The sequence below is a fragment of the Ochotona princeps genome, chromosome 8 (genome assembly GCF_030435755.1).
Source record: "Ochotona princeps isolate mOchPri1 chromosome 8, mOchPri1.hap1, whole genome shotgun sequence".
In the NCBI taxonomy this organism is placed as follows: Eukaryota; Metazoa; Chordata; class Mammalia; order Lagomorpha; family Ochotonidae; genus Ochotona; species Ochotona princeps.
In genome coordinates, this window is record NC_080839.1 from 20,916,278 (window position 1) to 20,934,915 (window position 18,638).

The 18,638-nt window shown below is 41.4% G+C and overlaps 1 protein-coding gene across 2 annotated transcripts in view; it reads right to left on the minus strand.

Annotated features, from left to right (window-relative positions):
* CTNNA2 (catenin alpha 2) overlaps window positions 1-18,638 on the minus strand; it is a 1,134,503-nt gene that overhangs the window by 729,109 nt on the left and 386,756 nt on the right. For both annotated transcript variants that reach the window (XM_004590715.2, XM_004590714.4), the window contains exon 7: window positions 768-971. In XM_004590715.2, the coding sequence (XP_004590772.1) occupies window positions 768-971 (204 nt within the window). The remainder of the gene's footprint in view (window positions 1-767; window positions 972-18,638) is intronic.

Consider the following 18,638-nt stretch of genomic DNA (forward strand, 5'->3'; position numbering starts at 1 on the left):
CATGTTTTGGACATGCAGTGTCATGGACTCATTTTATACACATCTTTTTTTTTTTTTCAAAATTTCTGCAGAATTCGCTCAAAGCCTGGAGTCCAGGTCAGGGGCAACTCCTGAAGCATTCACAGTGGCCAGCATTGGCCATCACAGCACAGCAAACGGACACAACCATAACCTAGTGCCTTTCAAAGCAAGGCATACAGATTTCACCAGCTTGGTGCAGCTTACCAGTATACAACAACTGTCACATTTTATTACTGGGCCAGAAAACGGTCAGTCTGTGCCCCAGTACAACCAGATACCACTTGGACCTGCTTGAAAACTTACAGGAACTCCTGAGAATAACGCCTATGTACACAAGGAATCAATAAAGTACTTCCACATTTTCCTGCAGTGAAAACGCTACCCCCAGCCCCATACCAACACTTTATGAATGACTCCTAAGGATGAAAAATTACACGTGCAGCTACTGATAGCTCTGAAAGCGCTGCTCTTTGTCAAAGTGGATGCCACAGGTCTTCAGCGCTCAGCCTTCAACCCACTGAAACCCACCTGTCAACTGGCAGCCACTAACTCCACCAAGAAAGCACTCCATGAGCAAGTTTTCCTGCTGTTTGCTCACTTGTACTAACTACCTTCTGCAGCACCTCTTTCTCTCCCCAAGCAGTGCTTGAGGTTTTCACCTGGCTCTCTCAGGACCGCTCAACAGCATCATTTGCTAAGAGCCACACAGGACCACCGAGGCACACACGCGCGCACGCGGGACTCACGTTGTTCAAGTACTCGCTGAGCAGGTCCTGCAGCGCTTGCCGCACGGCGTTGCACTCGGCCACGATCCGCTCGCGCCGGTCGTCCCGCGTGCACGAGGAGTCGGCCATGAGCGCTGCCCCGCTGATGATGCTCTCCAGGCGCTCCTCCAGGGACGGCCGGAAGCGGGCCTCACTGAACGTCATGGGGTCCAGGATGATCTTATTCTGAAAGGAGCACAACAGAAGGATGAGCAGAGAAGCTACGGCCGCCTTGGCTCTCTGCTTGCCAAACCAGCAATATGCGAGGCCAGGACAAGCAGCCTCTGCCCCTGGAGGGAGATTACACTGGGAGTGTGCAAACTTCCACAGCAGCCTTGAGAAAGTATTAACTTTAAAACAGTGTGCCCAGAATGCCGTCCTCAGGTCGAAAGCGGCATATCTTGTCTGAGGGCTATGTTCTTGGCGAAGGCTCTCTCAACGGAAGTGTTTCAAATGAGATTGTAACACTGGTGTGACTTTTTTTTTACTTTTCTAAAATACATAACCTTCCAAGAAAGCACATTCCAGTGTGACAGTTTCAGGGACTATGGGAGATTTTAGAGCTAGACCATGATATGCAATCAACAGCTCGGAAGTGCCTTATCTGTATCACACTTCTTGCCCTCCTCAGAAGCAGACAGTCACATGGCACCATACCTTTTGAAACTCAAACAGCATTTTCAGAACACGATAACTTCCTACTAAGAAACTAATGTCTTTTATGCAAAACACAAGTTTCTAGAAAAGAATTCATAGTGTGTGTTAGAATTAACTGTCGATGTGATAGGCTTTTTGGAAAAATTTATTTAAAAGGTAGAGTGCAATAGCCTAGTGGCTAAATCCTAGCCTTGCATCTGTCAGGATCCCACATGGGTATTGGTAGGTATCCTGGCAGCTCCACTTCCCATCCAGCTCCCTGCCTGTGGCCTGGCAAAGCAGTTGAGGATGGCCCAAAGCCTTGGGACCCTGCACCCTCGTGGGACACCTGGAAGAAGCTCCGGGCTCCTGATTAGCTCAGCTCTGACTGTTGCAGCCACTTGGGGAGTGAACCAGCAGACAGAAGATCTTTCTGTCTCTCCTCCACTCTGACAGTATCAGCGGCTCTGATTCTGCACAGCGGAGGGAGGTAACTGTACACAAACATGTTGAAGTTTCAGAGAATGAGTGCAAACAGTTTGCCACTTTAAGGCCTGGCACAATGACTCAATCAGCTAATCCTCCCCTTGAAAGTGCCAGGATCTCATAAGGGTGCTGTTTCATGTCCCAGCTCCTCCACTTCCCAACTAACTCCTTCCTTATGGCCTGGGAAAGCCATAGAGGATGACCCAAGCTTTGGGACACTGTGCGCACGTCAGAGATCTGGAAGAAGCTCCTGGCTCCTGGCTTCAGATTGCCTCAGTGTATCTTCATCTCTCCTTCTCTCCGTTAATGTGTTTTTCCTTTAAAAATAAATAGACTTAAAAACAAGTCTGCCACTTAGAAATCATTACAAACTAAGCGAACCAACTGACGTCCAGTGGACTCTCAGATTTCCTGAAAGACTCTTAATTACAATTCCCCCTTCTTTAAGGAAGACACACGGGGTCTGGACAACAGGAGACAGTGCCCTGGGCCTTCAATGCCTTCAATGTCTCTTTGCAATGGAGTTCATTTGAATTCTCTCTCTCCCACTTTTCTCTTGATGCAATTAGGATATCCATGTAAATACATTGTACTACATAATATACATCTAGAACTGACATTATAATTTAAGAAATGCCTCTTAAAATATAGTGAAACTCTTGTTTAAAAGATGAATGGTCTTCAAAGATCTCATTAACATAAAACAAGTGGAAAATTATTTGGTGTGCTTTAAGGTTTCAGGACACACTTCAGAATCATAGATTGGCCCTAGGATAGATTTTTCATTACACTTCTTTCCCCCAAATATGAAAAAGTGTCACTGTGATGGAAACACATCCAGGAAAATCTGAACTCCACAGTAAGGTCAGTTATGAAACAACTTCTCCAGAACACCGAGGAGAAAGTACCACTGCCATAAGGACGCCACCTCCTGAACGATTTGCCACAGAACATTGAGCTAATAGTGTTTTGCTGAAGAAAATGTTGTGGCCCAGTGTTACTTCGAGTAGACTGAGTGGCCCAGTGCAATTACCATCGGAAATGGTGTTTGGTATTCCGGACTAAAGGAGTAGGTTGACTGTAGCACTTTCCAGATCCACATGCACTGTCTATGAGATCCCAAGGAACGCACTTTGGGAAATGTAGCAAGAGACTCGGGCTCTCATAAAAGAAGGCATGGAACTGAATCAACTCCACATCAAATCACGCTAGCCACCGCACTTCTAATGGACTTACTATTTATACATCCCAGGGGAAAAATTTTTTTTTAAACTTCTCAGAAAAGCAACAGTAAATTTAGATAATTCTTTTTTTTAAGGATTTATTCATTTTATTACAGCCAGATATACACAGAGGAGGAGAGACAGAGAGGAAGATCTTCCATCCGATGATTCACTCCCCATGTGAGCCGCAACAGGCCGATGCACACCAATCCGAAGCCGGGAACCAAGAACCGAAGCCGGGAACCAAGAACCGAAGCCGGGAACCAAGAACCTCTTCCGGGTCTCCCGCGCGGGTGCAGGGTCCCAATGCATTGGGCCGTCCTCGACTGCTTTCCCAGGCCACAAGCAGGGAGCTGGATGGGAAGTGGAGCTGCCGGGATTAGAACCGGCACCCATATGGGATCCTGGGGCTTTCAAGGCGAGGACTTTAGCCGCTAGGCCATGCCGCCGGGCCCCAAATTTAGATAATTCTAATGGATATCTGTGCTCCAGTTGGGAAGCACAGTCACGATGAATGTTGAAAGAGGTAGCTGGGATGAGAGGCCACCCAGGGGACACAGAATAGCACAGCTAAGAGCCAGTGCACATGAGCCTGCATTGTGTTTGCGTGTGACAAATACGTACATGGGATAAGGAGTGAGTCATCTGTGTGATTCTATACATCTATAACCGCAGATTGTATGCCTGGGGACAGGAATGTACCTTTGGCTTTCAAAGGACTTCCTAGGTTTAAAAAGAGAGACAGAGGGCCTAGTGCGGTAGCCTAGTGGCTAAAGACCTCATCTCACACGCACTAGGATCCCGTATGGGTGCTGGTTCTATTCCAAGTGACCCAGTTTCCCATCCAGCTCCCTGCTTGTGGCCTGGGAAAGCAGTTGAGGACGGCTCAAAGTTTTGCAACCCTGCACCTGAGTGGGACACCCAGAAGAGACTCTGGGCTCCAGGCTTCAGATTGCTCACCTCCAACCACTGCAGTCACTTGGGAAGTGAAACATCGGATAGACGATCATCCTCACTGTCTCTCCTCCTCTCTGTATAGCTGAATCTGACGGTCCGTCCAATAAAAATAAATTTTTTTAAAAAAGAGACAGAAAAAAGGAATTAAAAATAAAACAAAACAGAACTAAATAAAGCCAGAGGCTCAAAGCTATATCCTTTCTTCCTAAAATTAGGGAGAAAAATTAAAGGTTAAAAAAAAAGTGGTGGGGGGGACAAACTCACTGCTCCTATGAATCAAGAATACACAGGAAATGAAAGCCAAGGTGGAGTAAGAAGGAGCATTTGCTGCAGCATCATCTGGAGTGATTTTTAAAAAACACAGACCGCAGCGCATTGCTTCGTAACACCTGCAAGGTCGCTGGCTCAAGATCAGCAGTCACTGATTGAACTGGTCCGATTATCAGCATCCTCTCAGCCCGCACTTTTCTATGCTGCTGCCCTCTACTGGACCGATGGAGCGCAGCAGCAGTAGCCGCAGCCATCAAAACTGCCCTTCTGTGCTCCCAGAAGGTGCATGTCAAGTGGGCAACAAGCCAGCAGCAGAGGGCAAGTGCAAGGCTTCCTGCCCTGCTTATTTGGCAAAGGCATGTTTCTGTGAGAGGAGCTTACACTGCTTCCAACTGTACTGATTTAACCACAGTCGGTTACAACTCTACTTTCTAAATGTCTGCATCCTTACAGCTCATTGCATTATCCCTTTGATCTTAGAGTTAGTTCTGTCTTGTACATTGTCATTTTCACTTATTTTAATATTTGGGAACCCATGTTTTCTACTTTCTTATTTTTAAAACTTAATTTCCTTTTATGTCATCTGTTTCCGTTCTGCTTATTTAACAGGCATAATACTTGGAGGAGGATTATGAATTTTACTTATTCTTGCTAATCTCCTTGTTTTATTAAACAGTATCATATTCATTCTTGAATTTTTAGAGTGGCACCTGGATATAACCCTAAAGATATCTATCACAGTAAGCTACTCCAAGCACAGGAGGCCAGGTTCTCTATTCCACCTTCTCATCCCACCTAACTGATACCCCATCTTCTCTAAGACTAATCTCTATAGAAGTTTTAACATGAAATGCTCAGGAAACCATGTACTTCAAAACTACTTGCTAGAATATCACACGTATGGCTGTCATGACACACTGCTGGAATGACCACTGTTTTTCAAGTGCTCTTTGCATTCATTCTCCCTACAAGGAGTTCCGTGGTCTGAAATCTCAGGACAATCATGGGACGCTGGGTTAGCCTGATACACACAATGACATGGTTGCAAAAAGCAGAGACCTTCATCAAAGGCACCACCAATGGCTGAACGTGCCCGATATTACTATTTCCATCTTCTCAAATAGGAAACCACATCAGAGATGCTTCCCCATGATTAGTCAGGCAGTAAATCAGGATCCTAGGGTGGGAACACAGGTCTTCGGACTTCATAGTGTTTCCCCCATCGTATCAAGTGGCCCACATTCAGCTGAAATGGATCTCATGAATCAAGTTACAAAGGTGTATTTCCAAAGTTAAAAACATGAAATTTTCCTAAATAAAACAGCACTAAATAACAACTGTTTCACTGTCCTTTACTGTATCACCTGAGACACTTTGCCCTTTAGATGGATAACTGAGAGAATAACCTCTGATCCAACAAAGGGATCTCAGCTAGTTGAGGTGTTAAAAGGCATACGCCAAACAATCCTCTCCAGAGTTTGGTAAGCATGCATACTCACGTGTAATTTGGAAAATGTACCGATGTTGGTAAGAAATGGCTGAATGAAGGTGGTAGATGGGAGGTAGTTCAAGGAATTTCTGAAGGTGGTTAGCCTCCAGGGAGACTTGATGGGTGAAAAGCAGTTCATTAAGCACAAGGCAGGCAAGTGAGGGGATATTACATTGTAGCAGAGATACAGGAAAAGTTACATATATAGCACACGGAGGTTCTCTGGGGGGATAAAAAAGCAATACCAGTTCACAACTCAATGTCTCTACAAGTTCACCAAGTTCACCACACTCAGCCAGAGACAGCCCGGTCAGCCATGGCATTCCTGCCCATCATGACCAGGACTTTCTCAGGCACGTTCCAACACTCTTCCAACCCGATCCTCCTTAATTTCTGCTCTCCTTTCTCTGCTGTTTGACTTGCACACAGTCCAAAAGGTCCCTCAGCCTACTTCTGTCAGTGCTCTCCTAGCTCACACGCAGTTCCTCCCCACGTGCGCCATGGACAAAATCTGAATGGGAGACAGAGGTGGAGAGAAGAGCAACAGCCATGTCTTCAGAAATTTCTATGTCACGTTCATGAGCGTTCAACTCGTGCCTATCCCCTTAGGCAATAAAGAATCATCAAAGATCTTAAAACATAACAGTGTCTTAAGCTTGGTGGTTTAGTTTTCAGAAGTTTCTTAAGGCAGGTAAGGAATTTAGCTGTGAAAAGATGAGAAGCAGAAAGCAGCAGAGCGATTACGAAGATTTTGCTGACCACAAGACAGGTGGGGACAATGTTGTATGATTAAAGAAAAGAGCTTGGATTTGAGAAACCATTCAAGGCTCAGTGCGATAAGATTTGCAGATATTTAGGCTGTAAGAATGAGGAAGGAACCAGAGATAAAACCTAGATTTCTAGTAGAGGAAGCATCAACTGTGCAGGTGTAAACAAATTCCATTCTGTCAGTCAACCTCTTTCTTTGCAAATAAAATGCAATTAGAGCACAGCTGAATGTATTCACTTATATTCTGCCCACAGCTACGTGTACTTTGGTACCACAACAGTAGAGCTGAATAGCTAGGGCACATTATTATGAGCCACAGCACTTGGGATATTTACTCCAGCTGACCCTTAAACAACCGCAATGGGAAAGAGTAGGCAGAGTGGAGAAGCCTGGTGGAAAGTTGATTAGGAGTACATGAACATCCTGTGGGGTGTGAGCCCCTGTATTAATTCATAAAATCAGTTTATATGTAAAAGGACTAACCAATTGGAAGGCCCAATGCACAATGACAACTATTAAAAAGAAACCAAACACACCACAAAACAAAACTAAAAACTGTCCTATCTGTATTAGCTACAGCAAGAAACATGCTCGTAGAGCCAGCCGTCCGGGTGCAAGCTCAAGCAACAGAGCTGGATCGTGACACAAGTCTCCAACTCTGCTGCTTATTTACTCTTGACGTCCACGTCACATTGCGTCCCTCACGCATCTGTCTGTATGACATTAATGGCCTCAAGGGAGTCAGGACAATAGTTTCCCAATTCCAAAAATGAAGCAGAAAAAAAAAAAAAACCTTTGCTTTCTCATTGAAAAATGAACTACCAAGGAAAAATGTCCTAAAATATCAGTTCATGCTTTTAGTTTCTCACCTCAATCTCAAACTGGTCAGCTGACGATTTATAATAAATACCTCTAGGAAAGAAAATGTGAACAAAGCTAGGTTATATTTGCACAAGTATTAATCAGCATATAGCCAAATTTCTACCTCATTGCACCCAAAACAACAATTTTAAAAACTGCACCTGGTCGAGGCAGCAAGGAGGAGGGCTTCAACATGTACTCAGCTCTAGAGAAATGGTGCCTTCCTTACAGGCTACGTTTCCCAGATTTCAATGCACAACTGGGAAAGGTGATTTTTTTTTTTTATCTTCCATAGCCAAGAAACTGTTAGAGTGGCGGAAATAATCTTAGTTATCAACCTTTAGATTGTCTGTGTTTCAACCTTAACTAAGCCATTCAGAGACACACTATGTCAACTGAAATGTATCTAGTTTTCAAAACACCAAAAAAAAAAAAAAAATGAGAAAAACTGACAAGCCAAAGCATGGATTGATCTAATTATTTACCTGATCGAATCTGATTTTATAAGCATGGAAAAATCAGATAAGAAAGTCCTGTGCTTTGGTATCTGTGATAATGCTGTAAGACAAATGTGTCTTTGATTTTTACAAACTTCCAAGACAAGGAAGCAAAATAATAAATGATGCTGTGTTCTCCCCCACAGCACCATACGCTTACCACCTGCTACACAAGATAACTTTTGAAAATTAAACAAGCAGAGAAACAATGTTAACATGCCCATGCAGTCATTTAGTTTCCTTTGTTGAAGCTTTTTTAAAAACCCAAAAAGGGAACTTAAAAGTAATCAAATTCATTCTTTCAAAGGAACTTGTCATTTTGAAATGAGCTAATTAAAGCAATGAAAATCAGATGGACTAAATGATATGCATGAGTTAAGTACAGCAATGGTTCAGTTACTTGGAGCTTTTCCCAGGAATATGGGAAAAGGTGACAATGTTTCTACTTGCTTTCTTTTGCACATTTATTATTATACTCTATTACTCCTTTGAATATCTAAATTTTGTGGTTCGCTTTGTCTCCATGTACAACCGGGTTCACTTTGTTTTGTCAATACCATACACCACCCTTTCTTTTTCTCCCTACATAAAATCTGAAATTCCTTCTGTTTGCTCTATGGGATAGTGGCAGATAACTAAAGCAGTAATGGCGCCTTAACCTCGGTGGAATTTGACAAGGACCAAGCACAGACACAAAAGCTTAATCCAGTGATACCTAGTGTCTGGTTCACTAGAGTCATTTAAAATTTTGTTCTCCAGTTTAAAATATTTGACTAGCGATCCCTAAAGCAGTCTCCACTAGTTTCTCAATTTAAATGCCCACAGAGAGAAGCAATGGAATCTTATAAGACTAAAACAATGAGAATGAAAGACACCTACTTGTAATGAGGCTTAATCACAATTCTGGCTCTGAATACTAGAAACACTTCTTTTAAAGACCAGAATCTGAGATAAAACAATAATTTTAGTAAGTTAACTGAGGCGTCTAAATCAAAAACAGGTTATTTGTTTAGTTTTAAAAATTTACTCTCCCTGCAGTGTATCAATAATTAACAGACACATTTTCATCTTTCTCATTTGTGCCAGGCTCTCCCAGTGTGAATCTTTCTCTCTCATAGTTCCTCTTGACCTAATTGCAGTAGCACTAGGAATGGGAGATGCTAACTTGAGTTTTGATCATGTATTTTTTATTAAGCTACTGAAAAACTAACCATCAGCTTAGATTTGCTTTAATTTTTAAATGCGAAGTACTTTATTGAAAACTTTTTTCCTTCAGGCACACACTTAAAAATAATCATACCATATACCTACTTTAGATATTTGTAATTAAAAAGTTGAGTTCAATTGGAAATAAATAATGACTTAATAATACTACTTTTTACCCACTGATACACAATTTTTTAGAGAGTTATCTTCTTAAGCACACATTAACTTCATTGTAGATGAGAAACCACATTAGGAAGACAGAGTTATTTACCAATGGTTATGAATAAACTGGGTGAGGAGGCCAGAACTCTGGGCTGTTCCCAGGGAGAAGCTAGTTTCATTCCCCCTGACACCATTATCTGTGTATGATAACTCAAGTCCCGAGGCATTTCTGGAGAGCATTCTCAAGTTCAGACAAGGATGTCCATGTGCAATGAAGCGCAGGGAAGCTGGGCAAAGGTTAGACTCCTCAGCTTTACATTAAGCACTGAGCAGAAAACAAGTGTCGCTTAATGAAATCATGTCTGCATCATGTAACAAAGAACGGATTTTAGTCTAGCTATAAACAGTCACCTTATTTCTTCATTGTCCTTGAACTCTATCCTTTTGGCCTTTCTTCTAATTCAACCTCCATTCTCTTTAACTTCTGTGGATTCTTAACACAATTTACCAAACCCAGGCTTTACAAACCTCGGCCTCTGTGTTTCTCCCTGAACCCCTTCTTTCATCACTTCCTGAGTCTGTCTGATTTAGGCCATGAGCTGACTCTGCTCCCTGCCCCTCCAAGGTTCTGTTCCTATTCTCAGCAGTTCTCTCAACACCCACTTAGCCCAGCTACTCCCATGCTTTAGCCATTACCTGTTTGTGAAGGAAAATCCATGTTCAGGTTTAGTTTTGACTCTCTGGAAACCCTGGCCTATATCTCGAACTGCCACAAGACAGGATCAAGCAGGTGTCCTGTGACACGGATAAGACAGTAGCTTCCATTTTCCTTCCAAACCCAATGCTCTTGTTACAAGGGAGGAAAAAACAGAAACCAAAGGAAAATCCTCACTTCCACACAAGATGTGTAGCTCACAATGGTCAGGGGACTTGTTAGAGCTCACGGGGAACAGCTGAGGAGCTCTTCTAATGCCAGAGTTCATGAACTCTGGATGAAAAGCTGACACAGCAACACAATTCAAGGCCAGGAGGGAAAGAGTTACAGGTGTCAGGAGTTGAACGGTTCTGAGGTCTGACTGCAGCTTTTCCAAAACTCAGGTGTTGTAAGTAGAATAGTATCAAGGGTGGGATCTTTAAGAAGTGATCTGGCCCTGAAGGAACTCACCACTGAGTAAGATGAAAGCCTTTTATAAAAGAGACTTCACAGAGCACTTGGCCAACTTGACTCTACCGTTAGCTGTGTGGGAATTCAGAGTTCCTCCAGTCTGGCAGTTACAGCAATATTTAGAAGCGGAAGCTGCGGCCAAATTGAACAACCATACACACTAGGGTTTTACCTGGTGCTCCTCCAATTTCCATTTCTATCATGTGCTTTTCTGTATAAGGGAAGTGCTAGCATTTGCAGTGAATCAAAGTAGTAGGTTACAATTTTCATTCAACCCTCAGAATGGAAACCTTATTTTCAGCAAGCATAACTTGAAGACACATGAGCATAATCTCATTTCCAGTCACTTTGTGTTTAAGATCCCAAACCTTCAAAATCCTTGGAAATCTGATACCAGTCTCTATCTCCCAAACTTTATCTTCCAGGACTCTCCTTACAAATTCATGGCTTTAGGTAAGGCAATTTCTGAAACATCACTCCACATTAATGTGCGTCAAGTATTAACATATTTTGAATCACTCTAATGAATATTTCAGTCCATTCCTCCCTCATCCTCTGAAGCTATGTAAGACCTACTCCAGGAAGATTATCCCCCAACTTTCTCATGCAGAACGCTCTCTTCTTTAACTTCCATTATCAAAATCTTGGATGATTACCCAGATTTCCAATTTGGCTCCTGAATGATAAAACCAGCCATTGTCAGCAGTGTGTAAGAACTTACATTAATGAGAATGCAGTCAGCAATTCGAATGCTTCCCTTATGTTTTGTTATTGTCAGCTGCACACAGTTGAACATTCCACAAAAACACAGGTCATAAATACTGACTGATTAGCTGCCTTGGGGTTACAAGCAAAAATATGTGTCCTTTTATTAAAAGCTGTCCAGAACACACTAGGGCACTAAAACAAAGCTAATATTTTTAGATGAAAACATGCAGATAGCCCTTCTGTTAGATGCGTACATTTTGGCTGGCGCTGATATCTGTATGTGGCTCATATCACTCCATAATAGTGATAAATGTCAGCTCTGTTTTCAGTGGTTGGTGGGGGGTTACCTGGATCAGCGAACTCTCTGGTAAACCTCTGTTCTAAAACATTGATCCTGATTTGTCTAAAACAGGAAGTATGTTAACTTATTACAAGCTGAGTTAATGGACAAGTTGCATCTGTGTGTGTAATTATAGGATCTGTTACATGCAGAATGGGTAATATCACAAGCAGTGATTTTATAGAAACAAAATTCCACAAAAATCCCTAAGTAGGTTTGATTAAACTATGGTCAAGAAACAATGTTTTGTGGTACAAATTAGGCTTATTCTACATTTTCATAGCATCCTAAGTTTAGAATAAATTTCAAAGCTTTAAGCCATTAAAAAACAACAAGCCAACTTACGTTGCATTTTTGGCCAAAATTCTCTCTCATTACATACATGCATAAATAGTCAAGAGAAGCCAAGGTAGGGAAAATGAAGAAATGTCACAAACTGAATGATTCAAAATATGAATAACTAGTTACTGGATTATCAATGGGTTGGTCTCTTTCTAAAGTTTAATAGTAAGACAAACCAACTTCTTATCCCAGGAATTAGTTACACTCCGCCTGTGATTTAGAATGTTAAACTACCCATTTAAAATGGAAAGTCAATTTGTATTTCTCAGAAGCAATTGTGACTTAATTGCTGTTATCAACCTAATAAATTACTAGGTGATTTCCACAAACTGGTTAGACACTCAAATTTCATGTCTGATGAAAGAATAGTTGTATCAATATTCTGCAAATATGAAAAGGAAATTAGTTCATTGGCCACGAGGGAAATTCATACACCTTGAGCATAAACTCATCTATCTTCTTTTCTACATTTTTAAGCAGGCAAATTAAGATCGGAAAGAAATAGCTTGTGTCTCACAGGAATAATGTGCAACACTTTAATTGCCTTATAAGAAACAGAGCATGGCTTGAAAAATATTCTTTTGCTTAATGAGAATGTCATGTTCTCTTTTGAACTCTGAATGTTGATGCACATCTGTTGGTGAGAATTCAACTTATGTAGATTCTTGGTGAAATGCTCAAGAACAGACATGCAGAAACTGTTATCCTCACCAAGGAAACAATGGATGTTTATCAGAACATGACGGAATGTTCATAAACACACAGGATGGTTTATGGCAAAGCTGACAAAGCTAGGAAGAAGTAAGGATAAATTAGCCACTAAGATCAATGAGTTAACATATTCATTTAAGATCTATTAAAAAATCCTTTTAATGTCCATAGTCAAACAGTGCGGATTAAAATATGAATGAGACAGACTCTCTGTCTCCTTGGCGCTCATATTTAGAGTGACAAAAACTTGAAACAGAAATCTGTGTTTAACATTAATCAGCACAGAGCACAAAGGCAACATAAAAAGAGTAGCATTGCAATTATCAGAACTGTTAGGAAAGGTTTCAAAAAATAAGCTACATTTGTAAGGTTAAATATAAGTCAATTAGGCATACATGAAAGAAGTTTAGACAAAGAAATTACAAAAAGGAGCATCATGTGAATGAAACAGCAACTCTATGTTTGAAGAACAATAAGCAGCTAATTATAGCAGAATAAAGAATAAAAGGTTTAGAGAAAGAAAATATGAGAAAAGTTGGCAGGGACCTACTTAAATGATTTGATGCCAGGATAACAGCATATACATACCCTGCAGACACAATTATATAAGCAAATGCTATCTGACTTGCATTTTAGAATGGATGCAATGGCTGAGATGACAGAATGCCCTGGGAATAAAATGGTTGGGTAGGAATATTGTAGTGGCACAGGCAAAAAAGAAAAAAAAAGTGTGACGTTGACTGAGTAAACCAGTGGTCCTCAAGATGAAAATGGAAAGACACGGTTCAGAGAGTCATCAAGAAAATCAAGTTCATAGAACCTCAAGATTAAAATTCACTAGAGATGGGGCCTGTGTGGTAGTACTGTGGGTTAAGTCACTTCCAGGGACAACTTCATCCCATATCTGGGCACCTGTTCATGCTCCATTTGCTTGGCTTCTGATCCAGCTCCTTGCTAGTGTATCAGGGAGAGCAACAGAGGATGGATCAGGTGCTTGGGCCCCTGTCACCCATGAGAGAGGTCCAAATGGAGTTACAGGCTCCTGGATAGATAAATGGATAACAGACAGATGGTAGATACATAATCTGCTTATCTCTCTCTCTATCTCCATAGATGTAAATATCTTTCTGTTTGCACGCATGTGTGTGTTTATCTCACTATGGTTTAAAAGAAATGAAAACGAGTCTTTAAAAAAGGACTAACTGGAGGTGAAAAGCCAAGACTCAATTTGCTGAAGTAAATGGCAACATCACAAAAGGGAGTTTATTCAGGTAAAGCAAAAAATACTAGAACAAAAAAGGCCAAGCTTGACAGAGAAAATACTTGCAGACATTTTCAGACACTTAGAAATCCTGCACATTCAACGTTACACTCACAGCTGGGTACATATGTGAAGCTCCCGAAAAAGGTCAGAAACAGAGAAACAAAGATGGAGTATCTGATTCAGTAACAAACGAAAGCTCACAGTGAGAACCAAACGGGAAAAAGGACTGAATTATTGAGAAGTCCAATATTTAGGTGCAAAAATCCAGGAGCAAACAAAGAAATGGAGATATAACAGCCAAAGAGATGGGGGAAAAATAAGACAGTGCTTTTCATGGAATGCCAGGGAAATTTGGTTTTGAAAGAAGCAGCCTAAGGAAGTTGGGTCTACAGAACAGTCAGCTCTCTGAGGCAAAGAAATTGAGCTTGCCCAAATTCTCTGAAATCCAAGGAAAAGGGTATGTTTATGTAAACCTAGTTCAAAAGCACATGTCATGGCTAACTATGCATTATTATTATTACTGCAATTCTTGTTACTATTTTGGCTAACAATTGTATACTATTAATGCCTTTTTTGCATCCTAAAGTTAAACCTCTTACTCAATTAACTGACTCATTTAGCCTCATGTGCTACCATGGAACCTTTTTCTTAGTGTTTCCTGATAGCCTTGCAAGTGTCAGGCATGTGGGCTAGGCACCAGAAGTAAAGCTGTTATCAAAACTGGGTTTTTAAAAGAAAATCAGATCCATTTCTAAAGACTGTGAATCAAATGACATGCTAAGAAGGGGCATCCGTGTCTTGTGCACAGTGTGAAGGTAGTTTGAAGCCTTGTTATTTCTGAGCAATCATTCACCTACTAAGTTACAGCTTTGGAAAACAAAACTAAATGCCTTGGCAGAGTACTAGACTAAATCTCTGCCTACAGCACTGGCATCCCACATAGGGGATGCCTGGGAAAAGTAGTGAAGGTTGGACCAAGTGTTTAGTCCCCTTCCTACCCACATGGGAGATCCAAAAGAAACTTCTTGCCCCTGGTTCCTGGCTTCAGATGGTCCCAGCTTTAGCCATTACAGCTATTTGGGGAGTGAACCAGAAGATAGAAGCTCACTCTTGCATTCTCTCTCTCCTTCTATCTAACACTGACTTTCAAACAACAACAATAATAAAAAATAAATCAGAGTTTTGCAAACTTTCTTGCCTAAAAAGTTACTCCCCTAAGTGTCGTATTGCTAGTGTACCTCTTGATCTCTACTCCTTTAGGCAATTTCATTTTGTCTATATCACTATCTTCTTTAAGACTATGTGAATTTCTTCTTGCTCTGTGTTATACTCCAAGCTCCACACTCAACATGCACTCAGCAATATGCAAACTATTGGTTCAACTGGCTCACCACTTCCTTTCCTGGCTCTGTCCTTGGCAGCCTGTGCAGCTCTGAATTGTGTGAGGTTTAATGAGTACTACAGTATATAGATTTGAGGGAGCTGTTTATCTTTACGGCTATTTTACTTCAGCCTGGAAGGAGTGAACTGATGACAAAAATAGCCTTTCCATACTATAATTTACAAGGCTACTTAAGATTTAATTGAGTAGAATACAGACAGAAAGTTGTTGAGGAATTACAAAGAATTCTTCCATCTTGTCTCCAACCACCCCTGCACAGACACACCCTCTGAGTTCTAACTCCAAATTAATCATTCCTTCCATGGCAATGTAAATAATGATCACTTAAGGGTCAGCGCCATAGCATAGCGTGTTAAGCTTCTGCTGCAGTGCTGGCACCCTATGTGGGTGCCGGTTCATGTCTTTGAACTGACTATGTTTCCAATCCAGTTCACTGCTTACAGCCTGTGAAAGTTGCAGATGGCTTAAGTCCTTGGGCCCCTGCACATACATGGGAGGCCCAAAAGAAGCTCCTGGCTTCTGGCTTTGGATCAGCTCAGCTCTGGCATTTGTGGCCATTTGGGGAGTGAACCAGTGGATCTAAGCTCTCTTGCTCTGTCTCCCCCTTTCTCTGTGAATTTGCCTCTAGAATAAAAATAAATAACTGCTAAAAAAAAAAATAGTGGTCCGAAAAGGTACTGACTATTCCCAAATAAAATGATCCTGGGGGTCAGTGCTGTGGCATGGTTGGTTAAGCCATCAACTGTAACACTGGAATCCCATATGGGTGGCTGCTCAAGTTTTAGCTGCTTCACCTACAATCCAGCTCTGGGAAACTGCAAAAGATGGTCCGAGTGTTTGGGTCCTAGCACCCATGTGGGAGACCCAGAAGAATCATCTGACTCGTGCCACTGGATGGCTCAACTCTGGCCCTTGTGGCCATTTGGGGAGTGAATCAGCAGATGTAAAATTTTTCTGTTTCACCATCTCTCTCTTTCTTTCTCTGTGTGTAACTCAGCCTTTCAAATAACTATTTTATTTAATATAAGAGATATAAAATATTTTTACAATGGTGTGGGAAACAATCTGATCAATGCTTTTGGCAAAAACTGATACATACATTAACCATTTATATGTTATTTCCTAGCATAGCATTCACCAATAGTGAACATGTTATTTACTTTTCTCATCTCTTTGACAAGCTGAACATAGCACCTTATGTATGTTTGATTATAAATGTTTACAACTGAAGAATCGATTTTGAGTTTAAAATCTTCACTAAATTCCTAGTGTAAACTCTGCTGAAGAATCAAATCTCTTTTTACAAATGGAATCTTTAAAAGTTTGATCGATTCAAGAGGAAGACAAAAACAAAGTTCCCATTGCTGGTTCACTTCTCAAGGACCCCCAACAACAAGGCTGGGCCATGTCAGAGCCTGCAGCACTTGAACTATCACCTGCTGCCTCCCAGCATGCACACCCGCAGGAGGCTGTGCCAGAAGCAAAGGCGGGACCCCTTCCCAGGCACTCCCATAGGGAATGCAGGTGTCCCAAGGGAGGCTGAGCTTCCTATGCCACAGTACCAGCCCTGAATCGTTTTCTAAATAGAAACAACTGAGGGGGAAAGACCTCCTTAGAATCAAAGTGATGATGGCAGTAGAGCATTCAGATTCCACAAGCACTTTAGGATGTATTAGCATTTACATCAGTCACAGAACAATGCATCTGCATAGATGATTTCAATGAATTCTCATAATAAACCTATCTGACCAGAGCAACTGTGTGTCATCTAGGGGCAGATGAAATCTCAAACAGCTGCTCAGGCATGCAGTCTCGGTGGGGCCAACAAGGCAGTCCTATCTGAAACCCCAAGACCTGACATCCTAATTGTCCTCCCAGGAACAATTTGCTGGGTGGGCAAAGAGATGAACAGTTCTGATTTTTAGAAAGATAACTTCAGCTGTGACACGAGAAACCAGCCTTATAGAGGAGGAAGTGGCAGGAAAGGAGCAAAACACTTCTATTCTGAAGAGTATGATATATTGAAGAATTCTAAAACAATTATTAATTATCTCACACATGTGACAGCTGACCACTGGGGGGAAACTGCTATGGAATTCTCTTGTCAAATACATGTAGGCTAAAAGTGGGAGACAAGTGAGGTGCTTTGGTCATTTGCTTCAGCAGTTCACTGTGGGAAGAAATTCTTAAGGCAATAACAACAAGGACTCTGCCCCTGCATTTCCGCCCTCACACACCAGTGGTGTTGGTTGTTTATTTTTTTTTTCCTTTTCTCCTCAAAGCCAAGAGGTTCCCAAGCTAGGATGCTAAGTGGAGCCTTCTTTTACAGAAGTCACAGTGAATTGCTTCAAGTGCTCTCTAAACGTTGAAGTTTTACGAGTCCATAAAATTGTGGCAGGATAGTAGTAACTGGCTTCAGAAATGAATGTCTTATGTAAACCCGTTTCTTTATATCTCCGTTCTCTGTCACGTAAAACCAGAGACTGAGTAGACATGCCATTCCACTAACATGTCATACATCTTCTTTGTTTAGATGATCCAACTAGAAATCACATTCCAGTCCGTTCTAAATGTTTCTGGAATTGAGAATAACACATCTTAAAAGTTTCAATATTATAGCATTATCTACCAAGAGCAAGCTTAAAAAAAAAACCTACTAAAACTGAGACTGTATTGGCATGGATCAACAGAAGTTAGATTAATATATTATTTTTTAAACCAGTTAGTTACAAAGACAATTTTTCATGGCCATTACTGTCTAAATTCAGTATTTAGAAACATTTTATTGTATATAGAAATTCCCATTAGCTTACTAATGCTTTGAAGTAGAAAAAAAATCTAGCAATTTACAGGAGCTTTGATGTCAACATCTTTTTAAAGATTTATGTATTTTTATTGGAAAGTCAGATTCACAATGCGAAACAGAGACAGATCTTCCATCAACTGGTTCACTACCCAGGTAGCTGCAACAGTTAGAGCTGAGCCAATCAGAAGGCAGGAGCCAGCAGCTCCTTCTAGCTCTCCCATGCAGTCACAGGCTCCCAAGGCTTTGGGCCATCTTCCACTGCTTTCCAAGGTCACAAACAGGGAGCTGGATGGGAAGTGGAGCTGCGGGATATGAACCGGTACCCAGATGGGATCCTGGCACATTAAAGACAAGGATTTTAGCCACTAGGCTACCACACCAGGCCCTGAGGTCAACTTTTTAAAAGATTTATCTATTTATTTATTTATTTAAAAAGCAGAACAATGGGAGGCAGCACAGATCATCTATCCACTGGCTCACCCACTGGAATTTCAACATGCAAAAAACTCTGTGTATCTTAATAAAAGAATCAAGGGAGGGCCCGGCGGCGTGGCCTAGC